Source organism: Mustelus asterias, chromosome 2 (genome assembly GCF_964213995.1).
Source record: "Mustelus asterias chromosome 2, sMusAst1.hap1.1, whole genome shotgun sequence".
NCBI lineage: Eukaryota > Metazoa > Chordata > Chondrichthyes > Carcharhiniformes > Triakidae > Mustelus > Mustelus asterias.
Window position 1 is genome coordinate 85,434,345 of NC_135802.1, and position 21,939 is coordinate 85,456,283.

Consider the following 21,939-nt stretch of genomic DNA (forward strand, 5'->3'; position numbering starts at 1 on the left):
TGTGAACAGAATTCCCACTCACCTGAAGAAGGGGCTTAGAGCCTCGAAAGCTTGTGTGGCTTTTGCTACCAAATAAACCTGTTGGACTTTAACCTGGTGTTGTTAAACTTCTTACTGCATCTTTTTTAAAGGCAAGGATAGATAAATTTTTGAACAGTAAAAGAATTAAGGATTATGGTGAGCGGGTGGGTAAGTGGAGCTGAGTCCACGAAAAGATCAGCCATGATCTTATTGAATGGCGGAGCAGGCTCGAGGGGCCAGATAGCCTACTCCTGCTCCTAGTTCTTATGTTCTTATCTGTTGTTTAACCTGCCAATTTTTTAACAAATTAACCTTGGTAAGGTCCTCTTTCTTCTGTGCAACACATTAATCTTCTACTGCTCTTTCATTTTCAATGTAAACCTAATTAGTTTATAGTAACTATTTCTCACTTTTTATCCCATCCTTTGGCAATGTATTTGAGCTATTTCATTCTCCAGAAACAGATTTATCTCCGGATCTGTACATGAAAATTAAAACAAAAGCCCTGAATGCATTCTAGGAAGATCTTCCCCTTTTGAGTGCAAACTTTTGTTTTTCCCAATACCTGTTAGACAGTTGAAGTTTCCCTAATTACAACTACTGCAAATGTTTCTAAACTGCTAAAAAATCTCATCCTTGGTTTATTTCCAACTTTTCAATGGTTTATAATGTACGCCCAATATCACCTTAATATTTTTAACTGTACCCAAAGAGATTCTGTCTGGCCATAACCATCAATAAAAGTGTTCCTTTTTATGGTATAAATCATATTTTTTATTAATAAAACTAGCTCTTCCAAAAACATTATGCCTGGGAGTAGTTATTTCCCAGAGGGTCCAGTTGGGGCCAAATATCCAGCAAGGCTGCATGTTCTTCCGATCTAAATTAATACTCCTGGTTCTCCAAATTTATTTATAATACTTAGCACATTTGTGTATAAATGCAGTGATCCTGACATAATTGTGCTCAAAATGATGACAGAGTTTGAAATTGTGAAGTTAAAATTGCTAGCTTATGCTTTTGCTCATTTTTAAAAGCAGCGTTCATACCTTTCCAATCCTTTTGTATATTTCCTGCATTTTCTTACAATTTTACCTTTATTTTAATTCACATTAATTCCTTTTCCGTTATTTTTCTTTAACATGATTTTATATCTATTAGTTTTCCTCCACATTCTTTTGTATTTTTCCAGTTCTTCTTTCTACTTCCTCCATAAACACAGAGGATTGTCACCATCTTCTCTTTAAGTCTCATCATATCCTTTACCATCTACTTGCTTTCAAAATATTTCCTTATGCTTAGAGAAATATTGGCCGGGATTCTCCCATAAAAGTTCTAAGTGCCGAATTTGCATAAAACTGGAGTAAATCCCGCTGCTTTTTTCAAGCGGGATTTTCAAAATGAATCTCCCACACTCTGCGCATCATAGAGAGCTCTAGCGTGAATCTTGTTAAAAATCTAGGGGTGGAGTCTATTCCCACTAGAGACAAGGTAGCTTAGCGCTGAGTGGGCCACTGCACCTGCGCCAATCTGTCATGGCAGAGATCGGTGCATGTGCAGCCGTCCACACTGCTGGCCTCCTCAGCAACCCTCTATCGCTGCCCCACTGATCCCCCAATGGCCTTATTGCTGGCCTCCTGGATGTGTCCAGGCCAGCCCTGACCCCCTCTTACCCACTGGCAGTCCCGATTTTCCTGACCCCTCGACCACCCCGATGGCCACCCGATCAGGCCTTCCCTCCCTCTGTCATTGATCCAAAGTACAGAGTGGCAGCAGGACCCCCTACCCCACCGATCTACCCCCAGAGGCCCGACCACCTCTGGCCCTGCCCGATGCCTGATGAGTACTGCCAAGGTGCCCCCTGGGCATTGCTACATTGCCCTTGGGCAGTGCCAGGGAGCCAGGCCAGCACTGCCAGGCTCGCAATGCCTACGGGGCACCCCTTTACCCTTGACCTTCTGGTGGCCTCCATGACCCCCCTTCACTCCAGTGGGGTCAGGCCGCCAGCTCTTCGTTAGTGGGGAGCTATTGTAAACCCTGTTGGAGTGAAACACTCCTGGCGGGGAGGGGGGAAAAGTGGCTAGCGGACTTGGAGATTTCAGTCCCGCGCCCGCTAATCAGATTCAAAACAGCATTTAAATATGGAGATCAGCTCCACACTGGTTTCTGGCGCGGAGCTGGTGATACCGGAAATCCAGAGGCCAGAAGAGCGTGGAGGCCGCTGTGCCCAGCGGGAAGCCTGCTACACGGCCTCCACTTATGTCTCCCGGCCCGCTGTGCTCTGGGAGAATCACCCCAATTGAACTTGCACTAGTCCCATGCACAGACATTATGGCAGTGCAGACAGGATTGGATGAGAATGGGAATAATGACAAAATACATCTCTTTTGATTCGATCTGGCCTTACTTATTTTTGGAAAAGTAAACTCTGTTGAAATTACTCTCTTCATCAAAATTATTTTGGTTCACATTTAAATATATTATAGTCTTTTCTTTAATCTATCAAAATTTCCATCAAATTTTTCTGCACTTAGTCTCCTTTCACCATATAAAACGTTCCAGTATCCAACCCAGTAAATTGCTTTCCTTCTGCTACTTGCCTTTATGTCTGGTGACACTTGCTACTTTACTAAAGGAAACATTCAAGTAGTTTATTATGGTTTTATGTGGTTTTAAGTAATAATATTTTATACAGAATATATTGCTAGAATGGTTGCAGTTTTGAAAATATTACCATTTTGACACTGTGATCCAAAAAATCCATTTGGACACATGCAGATGTTGGGTCTGATACACGTCCCACCATTTAGGCATACAGGGCTGCAAACAGCTGCTCATATTCAGAGAGGGAGAAAGAAAAGAAACAGTCAAAATTATAAAAACAAAGAGTCATAAAAAGTTATTTACAGGATTCAGTAGCAGGGAAGAGAGTTTCACTTCAAGTTTTTGTAATAGTTTGGTTATTCTTTGGGCTCCGAAACTCCAAATAAAGCACATCCAGCATATTTCTTTCATACATAAACTCAGTAACTTCTTCCATGTGTTTGGATGCCTGCGTGACAGTGTGTTCCGAGGGTTCTTTGGCTTTATATTCCTCACAAAATAAAACAGGGTGGTAAATCTGTTTGTAAATTGCCAATCAACATATTTCTCAACAGTTTTTCTTTTAAAAACACAAGGAAACATTTGAATAGAGGTACTCCTGGAGACTTCCTTCCCCTTTAAAATGACAGGTGGATCCTAAAGGCAAAACTTGAAAAATTGATTTAATGTTTTTTAAATGCACATCCAGCAAAATAATCCAATGTTACTCCAGACGTTAGGCGATTATGCTGCAGAAATACCATTTATTACTGGTTTATCTGGTTTATGATGAAGTTGTAAACTGTTTTGAAGCTGTTTTTGAAGTCATTTAAATATTATAACATCAGTTACCAGAATCAATTAACTGGTAATAGCATAGCTCAGCTATATGCAGTTCTATTTTAATATTTTGAAAAAATAAACTCAGGCTTTCAAAGTCTGTCACAAGTTAAGAAGATGCAATCAGTAAAACATTGTGATATTGTACTATGCAACATAAAAGAGAAAGAAAGTGTGAAACATTAATGGAATAAATAATCTCTTCCTTACCTGTGTTACATGTGGGACCATACCAGCCAGATCTGCACTGGCAAACATCGGGAGAGACACATTCACCTCCATTTTCACAGTGCCTATTGCAAACCACTACAGGTACAGACACAATAGGAAAATAGGTAAATATTTATCTGACGATACTACTTAAAAATTAGTCTTTGAAGAGGAAGTACATATGTTTTTACAATTATTTACTTTGTGCATCCGATGAGGTTTCCAATAATTAGAAAGTGCATATGATGTATACAATTGAGAACAACTTTATTTTGCAGTAGGAGGGATACAGATTGAAACAATTAGGAGTGCCATTTGTTTTAGTGCTGCTGCTGTCAGAGAATAGGATGCAGTGATGATGACTATAAGAGTGGTGGATGTGCTCAAGTCCCAGTGATGGTAGGTTTGTGGAAGGAGGCATGGTAGTTGGTTGTACAGGATTTCTCCTGCAGGATATCTTTGCTTACAAGCTTTAAATTACTCACTAGGGCCTTAGGAGATCTTAGGAAATCGATGCCAATTTCAACCCTCACAAGTGACCACAGTTGATTCCAATTTTTAGGAGGGAGCCTGGGTCAGTCCAGCAATTAGCTCTTTCAACATTAGCGTACGTCTTACATTGATTTGGATTTTATTTCCCATCTCTGATTGTGAAAGATGTGCCTTGCTTCTAATGGAGAACAAAGGGGTATAGTTTCCACTTTGTGATTGACTGATATGCCTGTTGCAAATTATATTGCTTTTTCAAAGCTAATTTATGAGTCAGCTTTCCACACAAACTTATTTGCATAACCACAAACATAAAATCTACTATGAACTAGTGCAATTCAACAGCTTTTTAGAAAGTAATTGTAACCCCTCGCATTAAAAAATATTACTTGAAATATTTAAGAGTAGTAACCTGGTGAAGTTTTATTAACAAAGCTGAAAATGGGATTAATTACACAAAGAAATTAGCATTTTTAATAAAAGTGTCTGGTCCTGTAAGTAACCCGATTTTAAATAACCGAAAATGATTTTTAAACAACTACAGAGCCATTTACTAATCTCACTGGTGTACACTTGGCAGCTTCTTGGTAAATTAAACATTTTTCAATATTTAAAAGCTTTTAAAAGTTGCCTAAACTAACTGCTCGATTGTAAGAGACTTCCTGAAAGGCCCACAACTGGGCAAAAATAAGCATAAATGTGCCATGCTGATTAGTATGACCTAGGGATGGGCAAATTCTCTGGGTGGAACTGCTTCCAGTGCGATGTTTTTGAAACCAGTGCAAAGTTCACAGAAACATGATTTGCACCGGGTATAAATTGTGCTGGAAATTTCTCAATTCTTTTATTTGGCTAATCCTGGTTAAATGCATCCTACTGGAAACTCCATCCCAAAATGTGGAGAAGAATAGACAAAACATCTTGATGAACTATTCCATGTCAATAGGGCCACCTCCACTCTATTCTCAAATGCCTGTTTCAACTCTAAATTATCTGCAATCATCTCCCTATACAATTCTATCCGAACATTCACTACTCTATATATGAAATATATACATCTGAGCAATTTTTTCACCTTACTTTCAGGTTATTTCATGCCCCATTCTTTTTGTTTTTGTGGTCATGGAAAACAATTCCTTAGGGTTAAAATTGATTTCTCAGAATGTGACCAAGATTCTTTTTCATTGTCTTTTCTCCAGTATATAAAAAAAATTATAAAAAAAGCTTTGTACTTTCTCCTTGTAACACAGGTGTCTGAAGTCAGGTCTGAAGTGCAGCCCTTTACAACAGCTTTTCTAGCATCATGATGTTCTTCCTGTATGATGTTGGCTATAAATGAACAGAATACTCCAAATAGGAATGGACCAATGTCCGAGATTATGCTTAGCATCACATTTATCAATTTACATTCCAATCCATGCACTGTTCAAGATTTCATTTGCTTTGTTTATTACTGCCACAGTGCAGGTTGTTTCAACGATATGTTCACCAAGAGATACAGATTCTTTTTCCATGCTATATCATGTGGACTAACTATATTCAGTTCAATGTTTATTCTTCTTCCATAATATCATCACTTTGCATTTGTGACCCTTGAATTTCATTTGCTATTTTTTAGCTCAACTTTCCAATCTTCCCGAATTCCCCTTCACTCAATCATAAAATCTACAGTGCAGAAGGAGGCCATTTGGCCCATCGAGCCTGCACCGACAACAATCCCACCCAGGTCCCATCCCTGTAACCCAACATATTTACAGTCCTAATCCCCCTGACACTAAGGGGCAATTTATCATGGCCAACCAACCTAACCTGCACATCTTTGGACTGTGGGAGGAAACTGGAGCACCTGGAGGAAACCCACAGGGAGGATGTGCAAACTCCACACAGACAGTCACTCGAGGCCGGAATTGAACCCCTTACATTGCATTGACATACAATATGAATAGCAAAGATCCCAGCATGGAATGTTGGAACCTTCAACTAGTCACTTCCATCACTCCAATGCAAGTCCAGACATGACCATCTTGTCTCCTTCGAAACAGCCAGTTGCTAATCAACTTCAATAACTGGCAACCTATTCTATTCCTTGCTACATTATGGACCAAGTCTTCTGTGACACAGTATCAAAGAATCTTAGAATTGTTACAGCATAGAAGGAGGCCATTTAGTCTGTCAAGTTCGTAACCTTGCTGAAGTAATTGACAAGCAATATTTTCTGTTCCCTTTATTTGCAACTGTTACCAAAATCTACAGATGACAGCAGCAAAAATAAATAAAAATCAGGATATACTGTAAATTATAGTAAATTCTCTTACTTGTTTCGCATCGTGGTCCAACAAAACCATAGGGACAGGTGCAGAGGTTTCGAGCCAAACAGGTTCCACCGTGTTCACATGCTGGTTCACAATTAGCTGCAATCAAACAGCATTGCTCAATATGGGAGTTTCACACTGCATCAACGCTAAGAAGCAGTAAGAGCATGTGACTTTTCTCCTCTTTCCTCAATGATAGCACTGTCCCAATGCCACATAAATTGGTAGTTACATCCAAAAAACTGTCCTTCAGATTCAAGTTCCTAGGAATGGAATAGAAGGGCTTACTCCAGCTATTAAAGGTCCAGGAGTAAATTGTGAGCTGGATTTGTGGCCAAAAGGGAATACTTATCAATGACTTATCAATGACTACGACATAGATCTGGGGATGGCAAACATTTGTCCAGTATCTGAACCAAAGGCCAATATTCAGTTGTGTGTGGGAGACCTATCAAATATCTCACACATGTTTTCCAATAGGCATGAGCTGTGGCTGATTTTACTCTCCTTAGTTGACAGATGCAAAGGCGCTTGTAGTACCTGAACTTCATGTTCGGCTGAGATCTGTCCGCTGCAGACAAGGAATCCAGCTGTGGCTCTGGTGGTTTATGTAGTTTAGTGCTATGCTGGCAATGCTTTTATTCATAAGGCTAGAGGAATCATTTGGGTTTGCCCTTGTATTGTTCGACTGAAGTATTTTATTCATGTAAATTTTAATTGACACTGATCATGTAGGTTCATTAGCTAATACATTAGCTGTAGATCATTTGTTATGTAGAATTGTTCATCACCTTGGTTAAAAAAGCTCTCTTTTTTAACCAAGTGTCTCTTTACACACATCAGGTAGAAATTAATGAGAGCCAGGAAGAGGGGTGGGGCCAGGGCGATGTCCTCCACCTAAACTAGCCACACATCTGCCAACCTGATTTTTGGGACTCCCAAAAGAATTAAGCCTCTAATTGACAGTACCTCACCACTGGCTCTACTGGCAACACAAGGTCATTTAATTGCAGAAAATACCCCCAATAAGGTGGAACACCCACCCAAGAGCTTCTGGCCAATTAGAGGCTGCCAGGTCTCCATTACCAGCAGCAACATCTGAAGGGGTGACTGTCGCTCGTTATTCAATTGAGGTTTTTAACCAGGGTTCACTGGGGATCCCTGGCGAAAGAAAAAATGATAATGAATGGGATTCACAGGGAGAGGGTCACAGACGAGGGTGGGAGGGGAATCGGAGACAAGGGCAGATGGTGGCTCTCAGCAGACTCTCATTCCCCCCCCCCCCCACAATGCCAGGTCCCTTAATCAGAATCTGAGTGCCTTTGAACAAAGGACAGCCCCAAACCAACGTGGCCACAAGGAAATCTGACAGCTTGTTAGTTTCCCCGCCTGGCGAGTCCCCCAACCACCCTGGTTGAATATCAATGCTGGCAGGAGGAGGCCCTTTGGTGGACACTCATTTCCTCATCGTTGTCCAGGCAGGAAGGACACTCTCATGCTGTCCTGACATAATCCAGAGGAGAGATGAAGGCGGTAGGCTCTCCACTCTACACCCTCCCACCCAATTGTATGGCCATTCCACCTTGCAAATCACCTCCAAGAGGGGCTATAAATCCTGCCTATCATTACAATCCAAGAGTATTTTCTACACCTGTTCAAAACATATGTCAAATTCCATTCCTGAGTCCACGGCCTCTATAATTAAAAGGAGGGCAGGCGGTCTGTTGGAGGGAGTAGCTGAGGAGGTGGTGGAATGGTTGTCAGCCAATACACAGGGGAATGGCCTATTGTATGGCTTCCTTCAGTAACATGAACATGTACCATGTATGCTGTTGCTTCGGCTAGACACCAGCCTCCCACTTCCAGCCTGGACCAATGCCCCATTTAGTCCTAGGATCCGCAGTGGATGGATCCTCAGCCCTGCATGTGTCTCACACAACAACCAGATCCTGGCCATTATGCCAAAAACTGGATACCAGAAACCCAGGATCTGCCTCTGGAGATGAAGAAAACTGCTTTTCCTTCTGCCCAAGGCTTAAGCGTAGGTTATTGAATCCAAATCTCTCAGAGGTTCGTTAATCTGTGGAACTATCTTCCCCAGAGAGCTGTGAATATTTTTAAGGCTGAGTTAGATATATTCTTGACTGACAAGAAAATTGAATGGTATTAAGGGTAAACAGGAAAGTAGAGACCATAGTCCGAGCAACAATGTTGTTATCAAAAGGGGGAGCAGGCTTGAGGACTGAATGGCTAACTCCTGCTCTTATTTTGTATGATCATATCTAAATCTTTGGTCCGAAGAGCAAGCATAGGTGTGTGCAGTCCCATTGGAAATTCACTGTTGATTTGGATCTGGAAGGATACACTAGTACAGTTTTTACTTGGGATAAACAGGTACTGACAAACACTTACTATGGAAGCCTGAGCTTAGGGGAATTTCTCCCAGTTCTTTTTCTCAAATATCTGGCCATAACGCAAAATCTGAGGGTGATACTAGTCAGATAGAAATTGAAACTGAAACAGAAGGCTGTGAAACACCACAATGACATCACCATCAAACCATGTGACTGGCTCATAAAGTGATCATGCAACCACTTAAATATATAATAACAATCCTTTGAAACTTTGAAAGAATAAATTCTTCCTTATCTCCATCTTAAACAGAAGATCCCTTATCTTTCAACTGTGCTCCTTAGTTTGAGATTCTATGATGAGGGGAACCATCCTCCAAGCATCTCCCTGTCAAACCCCTTCAAAATCTCCTCTAAATCTTATACGTTTCAATGAGACTACCTCTTATCCTTCTAAATTCCAATGAATACATGTCCAACCTGCTCAACCTTTCCTCCTAAGATAACCCCTTCATCCCAGGAATCAGCTAAATGAACTTTTGTTAAACTGCTTCCAAGGCAAATATATCCTGCCTTAAGAAAGGAGATCAAAACTACGCACAATGCTCCAGTGCAGTCTCAGCAAGATCCTGTTACAGTTGTACAACACCTCCCTACTTTTATATTCCATTCCCTCTGAAATAAAGGCCCAACATTCCATTTTACGTCATAATTACTTGCTGAGCCTGCGTGCTGACTTCTTGGTCTGAATTTTTGTAATTTCAGAAATGCTCCATACCTCAGCCTAAATGGCGCCAGTGCCCAGGATCCAGAATCTGTCACCCACCATTTTTAAAGGGGGGCAGGGGAGAATGGGGTGGGGATATTTTTCACAAATTCTCGGTTCAACGAGGCAGCGACACATTTAAAAGCACAGCTGCCTTCAAACAGAAGTAAATTTAGTTACTCAGGTTTCTGAAACATGATTGATGGCTTTTAGAAATTTGAAGAAAATGTCTAAACCTGCCTGAGTTATTTGGAGAAGTAGGGTACCGTCTTAGAGAGTTAAAGTTCACTTTTGGGATTCTTAACATGAGACATGGATGTGCATAAGAAGTGGATAAGATCTGTCAGTGGAACTGTCAAGCTGTCAAGTCTTTAAATCCCTTGCCCTTTAAATTTTAGAAATAAAACAGCCAGCCTGCAGTTAAAAAAATGGTGCTTGCAATTACAATAGATTTTGTTGACATAAGCCTGAGTGCTATCATTCTATTATCACTTCTGCGTGACTGCTTCTACAACTTACCATCATCACAATGGGGGGAGCTCAGGAAGAGACTGGTTATCTTTGAGATGGGACTATGAATGCAAATGTTTGTGTTTACAAGTACTTGAAGAGACTTAAATGTATTGAATAGACTTTTTGTTTTCTTAAATATAGTGAAGTCTGTAATATATTTTATTTTATTTGAACTCAGCAAGGTTCCTGAGGTCTGCCCATGGTGGATATGGGTGAGTTGGCATGAAGGGTGTAAGCGCAAAGAATGGTGAAAGGGTGCAAGGGTTGGGACAAATTGGGACTATAAAAGGACAAGGGAAGTGGGTAGAGAGGCATAAATTGACAAGGAGGGCATGTGGGTTATGGGGGTGGATAGAAGAGTGTAAGTTCGTATGAGAATATGAAAGGCCATAGGAGAGTTGGTGGGGGCATGAGTTGGCATGGTAAGTGCGTGTGGGGTTGAGAGGATGTTAGGGTGAGGGTCAGAGAAGTGCTTTTTGTTTTGTTTCTATTACAACTGGGACTGAGTCCCAGCGCACCAAGGATGGTCTCTTAAATTGCTCACCTTGGCACCCATCAGCCTCTGTGGCTATCTCCATACTGCTTGTGTGGCTGGAATGAAAACTTGACTGCTCGGCTCACATTCTCCAGAGACAGGGTTGCTGAGCCAGGAAATTTCTCAACTGCATTCATTCTGCTTTTCTATTCTTCTTGTCAAAGTGGACAACTTCACATCTTCTCACATTATGTTCCATCTGTCAATTTTTTGCCCACTCACTTAACCTATCTAAATCCCTTTGCAGACTCTTGAATTGTCCTCACAAACTTGCTTTTCCTTCCAGCCTCTGTATCATTGCAAATTTGCTACAAAACAGTTAATTACTCCATCCAAGTCATCATTAGGGATTGTAAATTATTTGGCTTATACTGTAACTCTTCAACTCTCTAGAAATTAACATGTTAATCCAGAGGATAAAAACTATTAATTTGGGTTTATTAAGACATAATATTAAACAGATGCATGAATAGCTTCACAGTTTGTGTAATTAAACAATGTTTGGATTTTCACTAATTCTCCAGAACAATTTCAAAACAAGCAAAGTCTTTATGGCGCAGTAATTTTCATAGGCTTCACAGCTTGGAGCATTGTTGATTTCTTTATTGTCCTTGTTTGCATACGGTCCCTTGGTGATATCATCCTCAGCCATGCAGTCAGCATCCACATGTGTGCTGATGACACTGACTCTACCACCTCCCTTAATACTTATTGCCATTGTGCTGTCAGATTGTCTGACATTCCGTCTTGGATGAGCTTCAATTTCCTCCAGATAAATATTAGAAAGGTGAAGTCATTATCTTCAACCTCTTCTACACATGACGTACTTCTTCTCTCTGACTCTTCTTCCCAGCTAATATTCACAGTTGTGAATGCATCTTAGCCATTATTTGCGAGGGCTGATATATTGTGATGGCAGACTACTACACCAGGACTAAATTATATTAGTATCATTTAATTTGTTGCATGTATATTTAATTAGTCCTGGTTTCCTAATTAGCTAAAGGCATTTCCAAGTTCAAATTGATAACAGTAATCAACAAATATGTTTGCTGATGCAAGCATAGGCCTTAGTGTTTTTTTTACATGATTTCTGTCCTCTGCAACAATGGAAGAAATGACCCTTTCCACAAAAAAAGCAATAAGACCTGTGGAAAAACTTATGCCAAAAACACCGAGGTTCAAGGCACCAAAATCCATTTCTGAGGAAAAAAATGGCAAATATGAACTGACTAAAACATGGACCATTACCACTGGCAGCTCTGCCTTTTCTACAAACGTGCACCAAGAAATGTTGTTAATGCTTTAAGAAACAACTACTTTCCATGAACGGCTAACAAACTTGCAGTTTTCACATTAGAACGCATGAATTTAAACGCATGCTTTGACCTTTACATTTGTGCAGTTTAAATCCAAACCGTTGCTTGAACTGCCTGAAATAGTTAATCTATTTAATAACTACTATGTTGCACACTTGTAATTTATATCTATAGCAACAGCAAACGATCAGCGCCTTCTGCCAGACATTGGCAGCTGCTCAGGATATGGGCAGACTGTGAAAATGATGGGGACTGTAAACACAATTTCATGTACATTATCACTTAGAATTTCCATGGGAGATCTTCAACAGTTGATTGGTGAAACACCTCTAGAAATGTTATAAACAGGTATAAGCAGGTGTTGGTGCCATTTCCCTAGGATTTCCATTGAAGTTATGGAGCAAGATTGAGAAAACCCAACAGAAATTCAGAGTTTATTAACCATCTTTTCGCTTTTGTTTCAAACTATAAACATGACATGTTTTGCAAAGCTAGATCAAGTAAAGTTTACTTGTGCAAAATTTGCAAGAGTTAAATGTAACTACTGTCACGACATATTCTCTTATCATATCTGCAGTGTGATGCTCAAATTACCTTCATCACAGGTTGATCCTCCGTATCCAGGTGGGCAGTCACAGACATCAGGTTTTCGACATTTTCCACGATTTTTACAGTCAGGGCGACATATAGCTTTGGTTAAATAAAATCATGACAACATTTTATTTGTAATCCATAAACAGAGACATACAGGAAAGGTAAAATAACACATTAATTACATGATGGGTACAATCTAGCAAGATGATGAACTGCGTCAACATATTTGTTGATTACTGTTATCAACTACGTTGAACCTATTTAATTCCCTTTTCTATTGTTATTTTATATCAGATGGAATTGTGAAGGAAAAGGTGGACGATGGTGGTCTGGGAACTTGGCAATCACAGTAAGAAGTTTAACAACACCAGGTTAAAGTCCAACAGGTTTATTTGGTAGCAAAAGCCACACAAGCTTTCGAGGCTCTGAGCCCCTTCTTCAGGTGAGTGGGAATTCTGTTCACAAACAGAACTTATAAAGACACAGACTCAATTTACATGAATAATGGTTGGAATGCGAATACTTATGGTGGTGGTCTGGGAACTTGGCAATCACCAGGCCTCAGACTTCTTGCCTAAACTGGGGCAAGTTTGCAAATTGGCCCTGATGCTCCCCTAGTTTGCAGAATGCATTTAAATCAACCCATTGCCCACCACTCTCCAGAGATTTTCGACTGCAATTATATCCTTCCAGAGATTTTAATTATATGCGATAATCAATGCAGTAGTCTCCTCAATGAACAATGTAAAAGACTTAATAATCAAACATGCTCTGATGAAAGTGGAATGCATTTTTCAATTTCATACCTTCAATGTAATTTCTAATTTGTCTGGTTCCCTAATTGAAAAAATATAGTAAAAGTATAATTTTAATAATCTAATGAAAATTGCATGGTTTAAAGTTTTTAAAAAAATCATACCCAAAATACACCTTCAAATAACCTAAAACACATGATTCCATCAGAGGTTTAATAAAATCTTTGGGGTGAAATTTCTCCTGTTGATGGTTTTTGTGATGAATTCAGCATCAATAAATAAGGCAACTTATACTTTTTATTCATGACAACATTTGGACTAAAAGGGATTTAGTCAATATTGTGAGGGGCAAAAGGAGTTATGAGCACTCAGAATCACAGAATTAATACGGTGCAAAAGATGGCCATTTGGGTCATCATGTCTGCATGGGCACTTCACATGAGCAAAATGACTTGGTGTCAATTACTTGCCTTTTCCCGGTAACCCTGCACATTGTTTCTATTCAAATAATCATTTAAAGTCTTCTTGAATGTCTCGATTGAACCTATCTCCACCACACTCCTGGCAGTACACTTCAGACTCAAACCACTTGCTGTGTGAAAAAGTTGTGTTACATTGCATTTGCTTCTTTTGCAAATCACTTTAAATCTGTACCCTCTCATTCGCGATCCTTTTTTGAGTGAAAACTGTTTCTCCTAATCTACTCTATCCAGTCCCCTCATAATTTTGAATATCATATAAAACCTCATCTTAGCCTTACTCTCTCCAAGGAGAACAGTACCAACTTTTCCAATCTATATTCATAATTAAAGTTTCTCTTCCCTGTAACCATTCTTGTAAACCTCTTCTACACTCTGTCCAATGCAATGATATCCTTCCGAAAGGGCGATGCCCAAAACTGTGCACAATACTCCAGCTGAGGTCTAACCAGCGTCTCATACAAGTTCAGCATAACCTCCTTGCTCTTGTACTCTATGCTATGTATGTTTTATTAACTGTTCTTTCCACCTGTCCTGTCACCTTTAATGACTTATGCACATATAGCCAGATCCCTCTGCTCCTCCACACCTTTTAGAGTTGAACCTCTTATTTTATGTTGTCTCTCCATGTTCTTTCTACCAAAATGATTCACCTCACACTTCTTCATCTGCCATCTATCTGCCCATTCCACCAATTTGTCTATGTTGTTTTGAAGTTCTACACTGTCCACTTCATAGTTTACAATACGTGAGTTTTGTGTCATCTGCAAACTTTGAAATTGTCTCCTGCTCACCAAGGTCTAGATCATTAGGAGAATGATCATTAGGAGAATACATTAGGAGAAGCAAAGGTCCCAATACCAACCCCTTTACTTAACACTTAGCCATGCCCCTTGCCCTCATGTGCAAATACCTTTTATGGTCCCTAATCAACCCTACTTCGCCTTTTACACTCATTTACTATTTATATGCCTATAGAAGATTCTGGGATTGCCCTTTATGTTGTCAGTCTTTTCTTATAATCCCTCTTTGCTTCTCTTATTTGCTTTTTCACCTCCCTTCTGAACCTTCTGAATTTAGCGTGATTCTCAACTGTATTTTTTATCTCACATCTGTCATAAGGTCACTTGTTCTTCATTTCTATCTCCTTTTTCATTTTTAGGTTAGATCTATACTTACCGGTTTGGCAGCTGTATCCAGTATAACCAGGCTTACAGCGACAAGTATTTGGTGCAGAACATTCCATATTCCTTCCACATGGATATCTGCACATTGCTATAAAAGTATAAAAACACTTGGGTTAATGGCATTCAATGTTAAATTATATAATTACCATAGCTATAAATGGCTATTGTTACCTTTGCTGGCTCCTATCCAAAAGTTATCGACCATATATGATGCTATTTATAGAGTCATAGAGGTTTACAGCATGGAAACAGATCCTTTGGCCCAACTTGTCCATGCTGTCTTTTTTTAAACCCTTAAGCTAGTCCCAATTGCCCGCATTTGGCCCACATCCCTCTATACCCATCTTACCCATGTAACTGTCTAAACGCTTTTAAAAAGACAAAATTGTACCCGCCTCTACTACTACCTCTGGCAGCTTGTTCCAGACATTCATCACCCTGTGTGTGAAAAAAATGTCCCTCTGGACCCTTTTGTATCTCTCCCCTCTCACCTTAAACCTATGCCCTCTAATTTTAGACTCCCCTATCTTTGGGAAAAGATATTGACTATCTAGCTGATTCCCCTCATTATTTTATAGACCTCTATAAGATCGCCTCTCAGCCTCCTACGCTCCAGAGAAAAAAGTCCCAGTCTATCCAGCCTCTCCTTACAACTCAAACCATCAAGTCCTGGTAGCATCCTAGTAAATCTCTTCTGCACTCTTTCTGGTTTAATAGTATCCTTTCTATAATAGGGTGACCAGAACTGTACACAGTATTCCAAGTGTGGCCTCACCAATGTCTTGTACAACTTCACCAAGACATCCCAACTCCTGTATTCAATGTTCTGACCAATGAAACAAAGCATGCTGAATGCCTTCTTCACCACTCTGTCCACTTGTGACTCCACTTTCAAGGAGCTATGAACATGTACCCCAAGATCTCTTTGTTCTGTAACTCTCTCCAATGCCCTACCATTAACTGAGTAAGTCCTGCCCTGGTTCAATCTACCAAAATGCATCACCTTGCATTTATTTAAATTAAACTCCATCTGTCATTTGTTAGCCCATTGGCCCAATTGATCAAGATCCCTTTGCAATCCAAGGTGACCTTCTTCACGCTCCACTATGCTACCAATCTTGGTGTCATCTGCAAACTTACTAATCATACCTCCTATATTCTCATCCAAATCATTAGTATAAATGACATGTAACAGTGGACCCAGCACCGGTTCCTGAGGAACACCGCTGGTCACAGGTCTCGAATTTGAAAAACAACCCTCTACAGCCACCCTCTTGCTTCTGTCACCAAGCCAATTTTGTATCCATTTAACTACCTCACCCTCGATCCCGTGAGATTTAACCTTATGCAACAACCTACCATGTGGTACCTTGTCAAAGGCCTTGCTAAAGTCCATGTAAACAACATCAACTGCACTGCCCTCATCTACCTTCTTGGTTACCTCTTCAAAAAACTCAAATTTGAGAGACATGATTTTCACAAAGCCATGCTGACTGTCTCTAATCAGTCCTTGCGTCTCTAAATGCCTGTAGTTCCTGTCTCTCAAAACACCTTCCAACAATTTAACCACCACAGATGTGAGGCTCACTGGCCTGTAGTTCCCAGGCTTTTCCCTGCAGCCTTTTTAAACAAAGGCACAACATTTGCCACCCTCCAATCTTCAGGCACCTAAAATGTGACCTATTTTTGGAAGCTGGTGCAAGAAATGACTGTTAAATGTCATTAAAAATTAAATGTCAGGGTCTTGGTCAGAGGGTCAGACATGGCCTATGAACTTTGAGTTCAAAATTGGTTCAAAATTGACTGCTGGCTATGAAAATAAGTTTGAGCAGTTTCATCTTTTTCAAGTTGGCAAAAAACTTTAACTTAAACTGCTCCTTAATTGGCATCAAATGTATCATCTCATTCAGACAGGATGGCTGAGGAGGGAAATGGAAAACTGTCCTATTCGAATACAATGGGCCCGGTTTTACCATTTTCATTCTAAGTGCTGAATCTGGGCACAATTCAGATCCGACTTGGAAATCTGCTTTCAGGCGCCCCCATTAGCACTTAGCCTGAAAAAAAATCGCAAGTCCGAATCGCGTTGTGGACGGGGCGTAGCACGCCCAAAACGATCGGAGCTTTGAACTGCGCAGTGAGGAAAAAATTTGAAAATCGCGTCACTGTCACATTGCTCCTGGGCCACAAAAAGCGGATAAAGTGGCCTGGGAGTGATGGCCCCCGCAGACATCGCCCCACCCCTACAACATAACTTTCCCCCTTATCCACCCATCCCCCCCCCCCGCTACCCAGATCGATTGCAACCCTCTGCCCCCTTCCCCCCTCCACCGATTGCCCACAGAGTGGCAGCGGACCCGTCCTGCCCCTGCTCCCCCCCCACCAGAGATCCATCTGGCCTCCCTCCCAGTATATTTCACATAATCACAGCTGAGTACTTTGATAGTTTCACTGATTAAGTGCACGTGCACTATTATAGCTGTGGAATCCCTTCTCTCTGCTGCCTGTACTTGCAAAATCCACTGAGGTACATATCCAGGCCTTTACTGAAGTTGAGTAATGAAACATATAGGTGTGTGTACAAATAACTGTTGCTTGATTCAACAACCTTTGGAATTGTGTCTAGCAACAGCCAACTTGCAGTAAATTCTAAGAGCTGCATTTCCAAATTTAGAAGATAATTTGGGAAATGGTAATAAGATAATTTCTACTTCTTCTGAACTTGCTGGTGTCGGGGGAAAAAACAACATTCATGACAAATGAAATATAATCTAAGTAGCATTTATAACAGGAATGATCAGAATTAGAAATCCACCAGAGATACATCTGACCTGCCTCCTCCTCCCTCTCCCTCCTCTCCCCCTCCCCCTGCCCCACCAGAGAATGATCGGGCCTCCCTTCTCCCACCCCCCGCCACCCCCCCCCCCCACCCCAACCAAAGAACGATCTAACCTATTTCCCTCCTCCCTCCACCACCAATCTGAGTCAGAGAGCTGTTGGAAGCGCTGAACTTACCTCTTCAGAAGCTGGAGTGCCCGAAACAGACCTTTGCCGAGCATGTTTGTTTCGTGCTGACTCTGGACGTGCGAACGCGATGGTAAAGGGGAAATGCTGATAAAGTTGGGCGGGCACTTCATTAATTCAATTTAAATGCATGCAAATGCATTTAAATCGCCGTTGTGTCCGTTTCGGGCACGAATCGGATCACCACCATTTTGGGCCTTGGTAAAGTGAGCATCTGCGTGGACGGTCTCACGCCCGACTTTACCACGTTTTCGTGCCCAAAAATAGACGCGACGAAATGGTAAAATCAGGCCCAATGGGTTGCTTTCTTTAGTTTTAGGTTTGAACAGACATTTGGGATAAAATTGAAGGAGCTGTTCTCACCACCTAATTCCACTGCAGTTGACCTAGCTGTAAGTGCTAACAGCATGAAATGCAGGGCTGGATAGAATATAAACTATTTTAAATTTATAATTTCATCAAAAAAAAAACAAGCCATAAAAGGAGATATTAGGAAGTGTCGCTAAAAACTTGATCAAATAGATACTGTTATATCATTAAATTATTTGCAAAGGGTGAGGAAGATATTGTTATGCAAATATACAACTATGGTACCACATTTAAAAATTTTTATTTCATGTATTCAAGGGATGTGGGCTTTGCTGGCTAGGTCAGTATTTCTTGTCCATCACTAATTACCCTCGTGAAGGTGGTGGTGAGCTGCCTTCCTGAACTGCTGCATTCCATGTGGTGTAGGCACACCTACAGTGCTGTTAAGGAGGGTTTTCCAAGATTTTAACCCAGCAATAGTGAAGGACTGGTAATTATTTTGAATTATGGGAAGCAGAAGACATAACATGGTCTCAGTAGGTGTCTGAGAGTAAGATCCACACATTTAAAAAATATTTCATGTTGAATTAGATTGTGAAAAATCAATCCAAATTTGTGCCACGAGGAGAGGAAAACTTACTCAATTTTGTAAGAGCAAAATTGCCACCATCACAGCACTGAATGCATTGCTACAGCTCAAAATGAACTGGGGCGCTGATGATTTGATCGAGGCATTTGAGAAGCTTAAACAAAAGTGAAGACTGATATTCAATTGGTTTCTAACAAGCAATAATGAAGAGGAAAGGATTAATTCTGCTCAGACTATACCAAAAGGCCTTTCTTGAAAATCTGAAAGCAAATAGTTAGTCAAGGAAAGATGCTCTGAAACTGAAGAAGATCTTGCTAATGGTATACGGGGGAACTGCAATTCAACAGCAATGAGTAACCCAAAATGGGGATTCGCAAAGGAAACAATGGTAACTGTATGTTCCATGTCACTGAAACAGATGGTCCTGCTACCCTGGGGTTAAACAGTTTTGTAGAGCTGTGCTTATCTCAGTAAACCATGAGGTGAACAATGTGATGCTGAGGATTTTTCTTTATTTGTTCATGGGATATGGGTGTTGCTGGCTAGGCCAGTGTTTATTGTCCATCCTTAAAAAGTGGAAGGTAGTACAAACATTGGAAAGTGCCCTCTGATCAGAAGCGAGAAAGATCTGTACAAATGTACCCAGAGCGTTTTGGTGAAATGGTCAGATGCGTGGAAGATTTTCAGCATCACATTACCACCATCACAATGATGAGACCAGTAATTTACCCCCCATGTAAAGTGCTAATAAAACTGAAAGGAAAGCTTGAAGGCGAGCTCCAAGAGATGGAAAAAATGTAAGTGATTGGCAGAGTCACAGAGCTTACAGATTGGATAAGTTCCATCATGGTAATAGAAGCCAAATGGATATTGGAATGTGAAGTTTGATGAAGAATCTTCCTTTGGTCACTGCAAATTCCTGCATCTACCTGTTGGCCTTATAAGTTAGCCAGGATGTGTTCTAACAGAAAGAAGGCAAGACATGCCAAGCTGTAAAAGGAGCAGTCAGCGTAGCTGATGATATCCAGATCAATGTTGTTGATCAAAAGGATGATGAGCACCATCTACATGAAGCCATGGGGAGAACCAGGAAAGCTGGAATCAAGCTAAAAAGTTAGACAAAGGCATTATGAACGTGGCAGAATGTAATTTCTCTGCAGTGATGTTCACACTTGACGGAGTCAGAGTGTTGAAAAAGTCACAGCCACCTGTGAGCTGGAAGTGGCAAGGGACAAGGAAGAGTTGAGAACTTCTTTGACTTGATCCAGTACTTGTGTTATTTCACACGAGGACACACAGCAAACATACAACAGCTGAAGAAAGAATATGTTGAGCAACAGTGGTCAGAGAGGAGTTTCAACAAACTCAAGTAGTAGACAAGGAGGAAAGTCTGTCATACTACAAAAGAAAGATACCTTTCACTCTGTAAATAGATGCTCCTACAAAAGGATTGTAGCTTCCCTGGTACAAGAGTGAAAACTGATAGCATTCACTTCCAAAGCTCTAACCTCAGTTGAGAGAAATGCAACAAAATAGGAAGAGAGCTTTTGGTATATGCAGCTGAGGGAGTGCCTCTCCTTAGTGGGGGCTGGCCAGAAGGTGGGAGGACTTGAAAACAAGAGGCTCAGCACAAGAGGTGACTGTGAGTTACCTGGGTGGGGTTCCACGATAGAGTGGGCTGTCAGGTCACAGCCTGAAGGGCCTCACACTCGGGGGAGGATGACTACAGTGTGAATGGAACCCACACTTAGAACATAGAACAGTACAGCACAGAACAGGCCCTTCGGCCCACGATGTTGTGCCGAGCTTTATCTGAAACCAAGATCAAGCTATCCCACTCCCTATCATCCTGGTGTGCTCCATGTGCCTATCCAATAACCGCTTAAATGTCCCGAAAGTGTCTGACTCCACTATCACTACAGGCAGCCCATTCCACACCCCAACCACTCTCTGAATAAAGAACCTTCCTCGGACATCCTTCCTATATCTCCCACCATGAACCCTATAGTTATGCCCCCTTGTAATAGTTCCATCCACCCGAGGGAATAGTCTTTGAAAGTATCTATTCCCTTCATCATTTTATAAACCTCTATTAAGTCTCCCCTCAACCTCCTCCACTCCAGAGAGAACTGTCCTAGCTCCCTCAACCTTTCCTCATAAGACCTACCCTCCAAACCAGGCAGCATCCTGATAAATCTCCTTTGCACTCTTTCCAGCGCTTCCACATCCTTCTTATAGTGAGGTGACCAGAACTGCACACAATATTCCAAATGTGGTCTCACCAAGGTCCTGTACAGTTGCAGCATAACCCCACGGCTCTTAAACTCCAACCCCCTGTTAATAAAAGTTAACACACTATAGGCCTTCTTCACAGCTCTATCCACTTGAGTGGCAACCTTCAGAGATCTGTGGATATGGACCCCAAGATCTCTCTGTTCCTCCACAGTCTTCAGAACCCTACCTTTGACCCTGTAATCCACATTTAAATTTGTCCTACCAAAATGAATCACCTCACATTTATCAGGGTGAAACTCCATTTGCCACTTTTCAGCCCAGCTTTGCATCCTATCTATGTCTCTTTGCAGTCTACAACAGCCCTCCACCTCATCCACTACACCACCAATCTTGGTGTCATCAGCAAATTTACTGATCCACCCTTCAGCCCCCTCCTCTAAATCATTAATAAAAATCACAAATAGCAGAAGACCAAGCACTGATCCCTGTGGCACTCCGCTAGCAACCTGCCTCCAATCCGAAAATTTTCCATCCACCACCACCCTCTGTCTTCGATCAGATAGCCAGTTACCTATCCAATCGGCCAACTTTCCCTCTATCCCACACCTCCTTACTTTCATCATAAGCTGACCATGGGGGACCTTATCAAACGCCTTACTAAAATCCATGTATATGACATCAACTGCCCTACCTTTATCAACACACTTAATTACCTCCTCAAAAAATTCTATCAAATTTGTGAGGCACGACTTGCCCTTCACGAATCCGTGCTGACTATCCCTTAGGCAGCAGTGTATAGACAAAGGGGAGGTGCTGCCCAGAAGTCCA

At 41.1% G+C, this 21,939-nt stretch overlaps 1 protein-coding gene across 1 annotated transcript in view; it reads right to left on the reverse strand.

The window, feature by feature from the left end:
• Positions 1-21,939, reverse strand: part of vwde (von Willebrand factor D and EGF domains) — a 252,680-nt gene that overhangs the window by 20,900 nt on the left and 209,841 nt on the right. The window contains exons 28-32 of the mRNA XM_078238337.1: positions 14,947-15,042; positions 12,534-12,629; positions 6,459-6,554; positions 3,655-3,750; positions 2,756-2,851 (exon numbers count right to left, since the gene is read on the reverse strand). Coding sequence (XP_078094463.1) covers positions 2,756-2,851; positions 3,655-3,750; positions 6,459-6,554; positions 12,534-12,629; positions 14,947-15,042 — 480 coding nt within the window. The remainder of the gene's footprint in view (positions 1-2,755; positions 2,852-3,654; positions 3,751-6,458; positions 6,555-12,533; positions 12,630-14,946; positions 15,043-21,939) is intronic.